We start from the raw sequence: 10,000 nt of genomic DNA, 5'->3' as shown, positions 1-10,000 counted from the left end.
AGACTTTCTCCTGCACGTGAGGGTGTGTGCCCAGCAGGTAACTGGTGTAGGTCACTGTGTTGGCCGTCGTCTCGAACCCTCCCAGCAGGAACACCCACGCGTTGGCGATGATCTCGTTGTCCGTCAAAGACTCCATCTGGCGGGGGCGTCTGTTGGGCCGGCTCTCATGCCTGGCGTTGGCCTCTGTGCTCCGCGTTTCATGTTTCTCCGGCACAGACTCCGCCGCATCCAACATCAGCTGCAGAACATCATTGTATCTGCACGTGATGTCCTTACGCCGCGTCGCGATGACCCGCTTCAGGTGAGTGATAATCATTTGGGTTAGTCGGCCTGAGTATGCCAATTGGTTGCTGACAAAACTCAAAAACTTGGCAAACAACTTGAAGTACAACGCCAGAAGAATAGCTGGGTTGACGGCGTTCTTCAGGAAATGTCGCACAGCCAGAAAGAAATCCTCACCTTCCAAATCCCTCTGACAATGGGTTTTCAATGCCAGTGCACACTCGCAGATCACATCCAGGGTCATGGCTTGGTAGGTCGTGTGCCAGTCTATGATCTCACTTTTGGCCACCTTTTTAGAGACAATATCTAATAATTCGTTGACCTTAGCGTTCATGATGCCGCACATATACTTCATCTTAATCACAGAGAAAGTCGGGGCCAGGACTGAGCGTACGTCTTTCCATCGCTGGTCTTTTAAGCCCACGAGGCAGTCCACAACGGGCTGGGCGTCTATCACAAGTGTGGGCCGGTTAGAAAAGGTTGGAAATTCTCTCACTAGTATTTCCTGAATGAGATCGAGGTCAGTAACTACTAGGTTGGGCTGCCACCCGACGTAGAACCCAAACACTTTGCCGTATTGCTTCATCCACTGCCCTACAACGTTAGTAGCGAGGGCGCCCTTTTCCCGCAGGACGTGATTGCTCCCGTAGATGAGATGTGGAGGGACGTACGGGATGCCGAGGCGGGAGAAGAGGGAGTGTTGATGCAGGCGGTGGCGGACCCAGGCGGCGACGCAGAGGAAGACGCCAGCCAACAGTAACGTCCAAGTTAGAGGCGTCACCCGAACTGCGGCCCATGAGGATTCTACCTCCGCCGCCTCCATGTTCCTGTGCCTTACCTGTAAACGATAGCACTGATGAACACAGAGAAGAAATATTTACATGAAAAGACTATTTCCACAACACTAATACTGCACACTCAAATCACAGAGGAAAAAAATATTAAAGACTAACAGTTTAAGAAGAAAAGTGGCAGCATTTCAGGACGCATCACAGCTTCCATGGTGGCAGACACACCTAGATTACAAGCCCCACTCAGGAAGATAAACGTTATATATAAAGACAGCGTCATCACATTATGCTGTAAACACACTGCATTTCAGGACGCATCACCCAGTCCACATCATCACAACCATCACGAAAGAACACAGGTCAAGAGTGAGAGCAGTGGAAATGAGTTATCTGAGAGGAGCATGTAGAGTCACGTGGAGAGACAGACTGACAATTGAGGAAGTGAAGGAGTGTTGTGGTGTGGATGTGGATGTGGTAGAAAGCTTTAGGAGAAACACACTGAGGTGGTTTGGCCATGTGGAGAGGATGGAGAGTGAGAGACTGACGAGGAGAGTGTATGTGAGTGAGGTGGAGGGGGAGAGAGGGAAGGGGAGGCCAAGGATGAGAGAAAAGGATGGAGTGGAGAGGTATATGAGACGGGGGGATGTGAGCTGGGAGCAGGGCAGTGAAATGGCGGGGGACAGGGCGACATGGAGGCGATTTGTTTGTGGCCACCCCTTACGGGATTAAGGCGTCTGGCAATAGATAGATAGATAAATAGAGACACGATACTGGCCGGGGACTGTCAGCTAATATTTGCTCAAGCCTCTACGCACGAAAAATTAAACTGTCTATCTGTCTATTTATTGCTAGACGCCTCAATCCTGTAAGGGGTGGCCACAAACAAAGCGCCTCCATGTCACCCTGTCTCCTGCCATTTCACAGCTCTCCCCTCAGCTCATACCCCCCTCTCTGATATACCTCTCCATTCCATCCCTCCATTTCATCCTCGGCTTCCCCCTCGCTCTCTCCCCATCCACCTCACTCACATACACTCTCCTAGTCAGTCTCTCATCCTCCATCCTCTCCACCTAGCCAAACCATCTCAGTGTATTTCTCTTAACACTTTCAGTTACATCCACAGCAACACAACACTCCTTTACTTCCTCATTTGTCTGTCTGTCTCTCCATGTGTCTGTCTGTCTGTCTCTCCATGTGTCTGTCTGTCTCTCTATGTGTCTGTCTGTCTCTCCATGTGTCTGTCTGTCTCTCCATGTGTCTGTCTGTCTCTCCGTGTGTCTGTCTGTCTCTCCATGTGTCTGTCTGTCTCTCCATGTGTCTGTCTGTCTGTCTCTCCATGTGTCTGTCTGTCTGTCTCTCCATGTGTCTGTCTGTCTCTCCATGCGTCTGTCTGTCTCTCCATGTGTCTGTCTGTCTCTCCATGTGTCTGTCTGTCTCTCCATGCGTCTGTCTGTCTCTCCATGCGTCTATCTGTCTTTCCATCTCTCTGTCTGTCTCTCCATCTCTCTGTCTGTCTCTCCATCTCTCATGTCTGTCTCTCCATCTCTCTGTCTGTCTCTCCATCTCTCTGTCTGTTTCTCCATGTGTCTGTCTGTCTCTCCATCTCTCTGTCTCTCCATCTCTGTCTGTTTCTCCATGTGTCTGTCTATCTCTCCATCTCTCTGTCTGTCTCTCCATCTCTCATGTCTGTCTCTCCATCTCTCTGTCTCTCCATCTGTCTGTTTGTCTCTCCATTTCTCTGCCTGTCTCTCCATCTCTCTGTCTCCATCTGTCTCTCATTCTCCACATCCTCTCCACACTCCCAAACTATCTCAAAATATCTCTCTAGCTTAATTTAAACCTTTGAAAACCCGTACTCACCTAAGGATTGGAGAGAGAGTGCGCTCCAGCATATGAGTGGATGGTGACGAGCGATCTAGGGTCCTGGCAATGGCGGGCGAGACGAAGGGACGGAGCGCCAAAAAAAAAAACACCTCTCTTCCCTAATTCTGTCCCATGGAATTTTAAAACCGTCGAAATGCAGTGAAAAAAAACCTATATCTCAATGGGTGTTTCAAATAATTTCGATTTTTCCGTTATGTATTGGTCAGGCTTGGGTGGATGTTCGCCTGTCTGTTCCTCCCACGGCCAATGCTTCCCCACACAGCCTGGCTACACACTGCACTCCGCCCTCCACACACACACACACACACACACACACACACACACACACACAGGATAAGGACATTGTGTAAGTATATCAGTGTCTCGTCGCTGATAACACCTCGTCAAATATTCACAGCAAATCAGCACTTTCTTCCACGAGTGAAAATACTCGTGTAGACATTGGCTAACGAGGCGAGTTATGTGCAATATTCATAGTATCAACTCACATCGCTTTTAGAATAGAACAACATCGTGTGAAAATAACATTAACATAATATCCAGTGCTTGCTGAACAAACTTATGCTTCAAATTTGCCGTAAATAATGTAAGTACAATAACGAAGACCGTCCATCTTTTCCCAGTGTTTTAAAAAATTGCGTGTTATTCTTTTTTACGTTTTAATCGAAGCATAATATTGTTCAGCAAGGATTTAATATTATGACAAAGCTATTTTCACACGATATATATCTATTTTAAACGCGATTTGTGCTCATACTACGGGAGTGATCAATGTCGATATTTTGAATTTGTCGAAATCTCCCAGGCAGCCAGTTACATCAAAAACATAGCAATTATTCAGAGTCTATACCAGATAATAGAATGAAGGAGAGTATATAGGGAAAGGAGAAACAGTAAGTTATAATTCCAAAATAATAATTGTATCGGAAAGCGTTGAGATAAACCATAGGGTAAAAATATGGTTGAACTTTTTATCACGGTCAAGTTCACGCTGATATCACGAGCTGTTATCTTGGAGTCAACTTCAGTAAACAGGAAAGTGGTTGAAAAATATTAACAAGAGCCATTAGTCTGTCTTCACTAATATAAACGAAGCCTGGGGTTGCCTCTACTACTACTACTACTACTACTGCTACTACTACTACTACCACCACTACTACTGGGAGAGACTAGCAAATTAGTGTGCAGAATTTTTCAATGGTGTGTGTGTGTGTGTGTGTGTGTGTGTGTGTGTGTGTGTGTGTGTCTTTGTAATTCACTGGGTGGGTCTAAAGGCAAAGCCTCGACCTTCACACACGCACACACCCATCCTCTTGCTCCAGGGGGACAGTACCCGCCCGCTTCGTCGGTGAAACTTTTCGCGTCCCGAGCAAGGCGCGAACCCCCGCCTTAGCAGATGCTAGGTGAGAGCGTTACCACTGAGCCGGTGTGTGTGTGTGTGTGTGTGTGTGTGTGTGTGTGTGTGTGTGTGTGTGTGTGTGAGATTATGGTATACGTATTTTAACTTGGCCCAATATTGTTATCTCTCCACCTTGAACCTGAACTGCAGCCATAGATAAACACTAGAATACGATGCTAGTCACGAAGAAGTGCTATGGAAAGGATATAGAGCCGTAGTAGTGGCAGAAAAAGACAGTTCTCCTCGTCAACATCCTTTCCATAGCACTTCTTCGTGACTAGCACCATATTCTAGTGTTAATCTATTGCCATAACTCATTCACGATGGAGGGATGGAAATTTGAGGCCAAATGGACTGAGATACGAAACTGACGCGAGGGAAAAAATATAAGGGAGAGAATTTATAGGATGCAGATGACAGCCAAAGAGGATTCAGTACCTTCTAAAAAAACGATTCAATTTTGAGTGGTATGGCGGGTCTAGAAGGAAAGTAAACCGATATATGGAAAAGATATAAAGGAGAAAAACGTATAGGATGCGGATGACAACCATACAGGATTCAATGCCTTCTAAAAACGTATAAATATTGACCGATATGGCTGATCGAGAAGCAAACTAAATCTATGGGATGCAGACGACGAGCAAAAAGGATTCAGTACCTTCTAAAATTGATCCTCTTTTCCCGCAGTTAGGCAGGTCGAGAAACTGATTAAACTGATGTGAGGAGAAGATATTCAGAGGAGAAATCTCTAGGACGCAGATGACAGCCGCAGGAAATTCAGTACTCTAAACACAATTCAATTTTTACCTGCGGCGATACGTAGCAGGTCAAGGAGTGGCCAGCGTTCCTCTTCTTCTGCGTCTTCTGCTTCTGGCGGATTTGTTAAGAGGAGGCCTTTGGAGACATGAAAGTGGCACCATGTAAGGTAATTTGTCATAGAGAATCCTAGTCTACTATCAGCAGCACCATCCAGCGACGACATTAGTAATAGTGTTTGATTTAGTCCTATTGAGACATACAAGTGGTCCCATATAAGGCTATAGATGGCTAGTTACTTTTTATAGCAAACCATTTGAAACAAGAGCCTCGCCGCAGGTCCCAGGGCAATTCTACTCTTGTTACCGATATGGCCGGTCCAGAGACAATTATAAAATGACGTGAGAAAAAGGTGTTTAAAAGAAAAGTTTGTGGAATACAGATCATTCCCAGCGACAAATAACACAGGCATAATATTAAGTGTTGCTGAGTGATGGTATGCTGCCATTTAGCCGTAAATAAGGAAACTATTTTTTTTCGAACACTGTGAAAAGATGGACGCTCTTCGATATGGTATTTTCCTTCTTTGCGGCAAGTACTTCATTTATGCCATTTTTTTTTTTTTAATCCATCCATCCATCATCCAATTCTATGTTGACCCATGAGGAGCGTAGGAGCCCGGGGCTAGGCAAGTTGGTCCTGACATTTGAGATGAGAGTGACCAGCCTCACTCATCCCTGTGTGGCATTACATGAGCGATAAACCCCAACCACCCCTTGGATATAAACCTTCACCGGCTCAATCCGATTGGAGCACCTTAATTACCCTCTAAACCACAAGGCGCCATAAATTGTTTATATGGTCACCACCCAGCGTAGTAAATGGTTTCCTGGTGTCCAGGAAACCAATTGGCTTGTCACTCAGTGTAGAGTCACCCACAGGCAGCAGGAAGAGGAAAGGGTGAAGGAATGAAAGTCAGAAGGGGATGGAGGGAAGAGAGGAAAGGGCAGACACTCAAAGCTGCACTACATCGAGTGAGTGGACAGTGAGCGCCCTCCACCTACCACTATTTCTCACATAGTATTATTCTGTCTTAAACCCTATTCATACTGTAATAAGGAAAATGACCCATGTTGATATTTTGAACTTCTCCACAGGCTCGCTCTTGTATTTTGTTTTTCTCTTGGAGGGAACTCTTATTGCGGGCTTATGGCCTTTGGTTCCTTCTTCCTCGCATAAAAAATATAAATAAATAAACTCGCCAGTGGTCAATCCGGCGTCTGGAACAGCATCACGTGTCCGGGTCGTGTCAGGCTATCAGATAAGACTGCAGCCTTATCTGATAACCTGACACGACCTTATCTGGAGACGAGGGTGGAGGGGAGGGAGGGGCGGTGTGGCGATGGTGTGGTGGTGGTGGTAAGGGTGAAGCGCGTAGTGGCCGGAATAGCAGTTTGAACTTTAATGGCGGGAACAACTCTCTCTCTCTCTCTCTCTCTCTCTCTCTCTCTCTCTCGCAATCTCTCTACATCTTTAGTGTGGGAAAAAGAGGGTCAATGTCTAACTCTCTCTCTCTCTCTCTCTCTCTCTCTCTCTCTCTCTCTCTCTCTCTCTCTCTCTCTCTCTCTCTAAGCTAGTGGTCACGCGTTGTTGATTCCGTAAAAAGTTTGACTCGTGATGATGATGATGATGATGATGATGATACTGAAATTCAACGTACAGCCTAAATCGCTGAGGAAATTTTGCTACGTAGCCTGCCATTGCCTTTAAAATCCTGACAATACTCTCTCTCGATCAACTTAATTACAGTGGAAGGATACAGGAATACTGACGGTGATTCTGATATCGTTTACTGCACTCTTAACTGTAACACAGAAGATTGTACAGTAGAATGTGGTGATCCTCCCCATACATGAGATTTGTACTCTACACAGGGGCTTATAAAACCCGTGTATAAAGTCAACAACTGTACAGGGGTAAAGAAGGCACGGAGTCGGCTTAGCACACCTACTCTCTTGGAAGCAGATTTTAGAAGGGAGGTAGTGTGACCTTTCCATGATAAATACAAACAGGGTGAAACATTAAGTATATTTAGAGATGATGCCACCACGTGAAGGCGTGAAGAACTGGGGGAGGATGGGACTGGAGTGTATTGGTGTTGTGATGAGGAGGGGTAGACTGAGATGGTTTGGGAGGAAGGATGGGACTGGAGTGTATTGGTGTTGTGATGAGGAGGGGTAGATTGAAAAGCTCCCTAACACCTTCACCTAAGCGATTTATTTTGCTTATTACACCTTGCTGTCCTATTGTGTGTTACGTAAGTCCTTCCAACATCGCCATACTCTGCATAAACAACGTACAAAAGGATATTAACCAGCCATATCCCAAAATAAATCGCTAAGGAAGAGGTGTTACGGAGCTTATTTACCTGAGAGTACAGGATTTTGTAACAATATTATTCTACACTTCTTTTTATTTCTTGTAAAATATCATAAAATACAGTTTTGTAAGGGATTGTATTATTATTATTATTATTATTATTATTATTATTATTGTTATCATTATTATTATTATTAGTTATTATTATTATTATTATTATTGTTGTTGTTGTTATTATTTTTACTATTATTATCATTATTATTATTATTGTTGTTGTTGTCGTTGTTGTTATTATTATTATTATTATTATTATTATTATTATTACCATTATTATTATTATTATTATTATTATTTTATTATTATTATTTTTGTTGTTATTATTATTATTATTATTATTATTATTATTACTGTTCTCATTATTATTATTATTATTATTATTAACATCATCAGCAGCACTATAGTAATAGCAGCAACAGTAGTAGGCAGTAGTAGTAGTAGTAGTAGTAGTAGTAGTAATAGTAGTAGTAGTAGTAATAGTAGTAGTAGTAGTAGCAGTAGTAGCACCATCAGTACAGTAACCCCGGTCTGTCTGGCCGAGTAGACCCATCAATCGCAGGCAAGCAATTGGCTCTACAGGGTCATCCCGTGCAGTGAACCGATGTTACCTTGTGGTGGACAGCAAGGCGTGAGGTAAAATGTGAAGGTTTGATTCCTGGATGGACACCGCATTTGCGTCTCCATCCAGTCAACAGGGGCACCATAGTAGGCTCCATATCACCCCGTTATTTGGTTATATGGTTACCACCCAGCGTTACGAATGATTTTCTGGGTTGCAGGAAACCAATAGGCCTGTCTCTTAGTAAGTATAGTCACCCAAAGAAGAAGTAGGCAGCACTACATTAAGTGAGTGGATGATGGTCACCCCTACCACCCATATACTAAAATAACAAATTCGCGTCCATACCCAAAGCTTGCTGGTGCGGGAAGGAGCTTTGGAATACCTTAAAGCTTACTGGTGCTCCCTAACACATTCCCTACATTCTAACTAAGCTTACTGTGTCAAATAATAAGCTTAAAATTACATACACTATATACAATAAACGTGGATTATCTATCTATCTATCTATCTACCTATTGCCAGACCTCTTAATCCCATAAGGGGTGGCCACAAACAAATCGCCTCCATGTCGCCCTGTCCCCCGGTATTACACTGCCCTCTCCTCAGCTCACACACCCATCTCATATACCTCTCCACTCCATCCCTCCACCTCATCCTTGGCCTCCCCCTCCCTCTCCCTCCCTCCACCTCACTCACATATACTCTCCTCGTTAGTCTCTCGCTCTCCATCCTCTCCACATGGCAAAAGCACTTGTGTGTTTCTCCTAACGCTTCCTATCACATCCACATCCACACCACAACGCTCCTTCACTTCCTCATTTGTCAGTCTGTCTCTCCATGTAACTCCACATCCACACCACAACGCTCTTTCACTTCCATATTAATCAGTCTGTCTCTCCATGTACACCTCCACATCCACATCCACACCACAACGCTCCTTCACTTCCTCATTTGTCAGCCTGTTTCTCCATGTAACTCCACATCCACATCCACACCACAACGCTCCTTCACTTCCTCATTTGTCAGTCTGTCTCTCCATATACCTCCACATCCACATCCACAACGCTCCTTCACTTCCTCAATTGTCAATCTGTCTCTCCATATACCTCCACATCCACATCCACACCGCTCCTTCACTTCCTCATTTGTAACCATGCTATGTAACCATACCTTTTAACTCCATACTACCTAACTATCCATCAATACTATCTTAAACTCGCAAACTCGAACTAACAAAACATAAGTATATAAGTTAAAAGTATAAAGTGAGTATGGAAGTTAAGAAGTCACTGCATGATACTATTGTGATCCCTTCCCTGACGTATGGAAGCGAGGCGTGGACCTTGCAAGAGGGGAACAAGTCAAGAGTGAGAGCAGTGGAAATGAGTTACTTGAGAGGAGCATGTGGAGTGACGTGGAGGGACAGGTTGACGAATGAAGAAGTGAAGGAACGTTGTGGAGTGGATGTGGATGTGGTTGAGAAGATTAGGAGAAATACACTGAGGTGGTTTGGACATGTGGAAAGAATGGAGAATGAAAGACTGACTAAGAGGGTGTATGTAGGTGAGGTGGAGGGAGGGAGAGGGAGGGGTAGACCGAGGATGAGGTGGAGGGATGGAGTTGAGAGGTATATGGGGAAGGCGGGAGTGAGTTGGGGGGAGGGCAATCAAATAGTGGGTGACAGAGCGACTTGGAGGCGTTTTGTCTGCGGCCACCCTTTGCGGGATTAGGGCGTCGGGCGATAGATAGATAGATAGATAAGTGTCTAGTAGAAAGTGCCTCCGTGATAAGTAGTGCACGTAACAGGTAATTTTAAACACCTCAAACACAGGCATACCGTCCCCCACCACACCACCACACTTCCCTCGCTGGGGCAGTTGTGGCGCTGGT

General features: G+C 44.9%; 1 protein-coding gene across 1 annotated transcript in view; it reads right to left on the bottom strand.

Moving 5' to 3' along the window:
• LOC145394782 (uncharacterized) overlaps positions 1–10,000 on the bottom strand; it is a 48,140-nt gene that overhangs the window by 21,576 nt on the left and 16,564 nt on the right. Inside the window, exon 6 of the mRNA XM_080268561.1 lies at positions 1–1,120. This exon is cut by the window's left edge and continues 26 nt beyond it. Within this exon, the coding sequence (XP_080124687.1) occupies positions 1–1,120 (1,120 nt within the window). The remainder of the gene's footprint in view (positions 1,121–10,000) is intronic.

Source organism: Coenobita brevimanus, chromosome 28, assembly GCF_032717465.1.
Source record: "Coenobita brevimanus isolate Jiangsu-jjx chromosome 28, ASM3271746v2, whole genome shotgun sequence".
Taxonomy (NCBI): domain Eukaryota; kingdom Metazoa; phylum Arthropoda; class Malacostraca; order Decapoda; family Coenobitidae; genus Coenobita; species Coenobita brevimanus.
The sequence above is the reverse complement of the archived record's forward strand: the minus strand, read 5'-3'. Positions and strand labels throughout refer to the sequence as shown.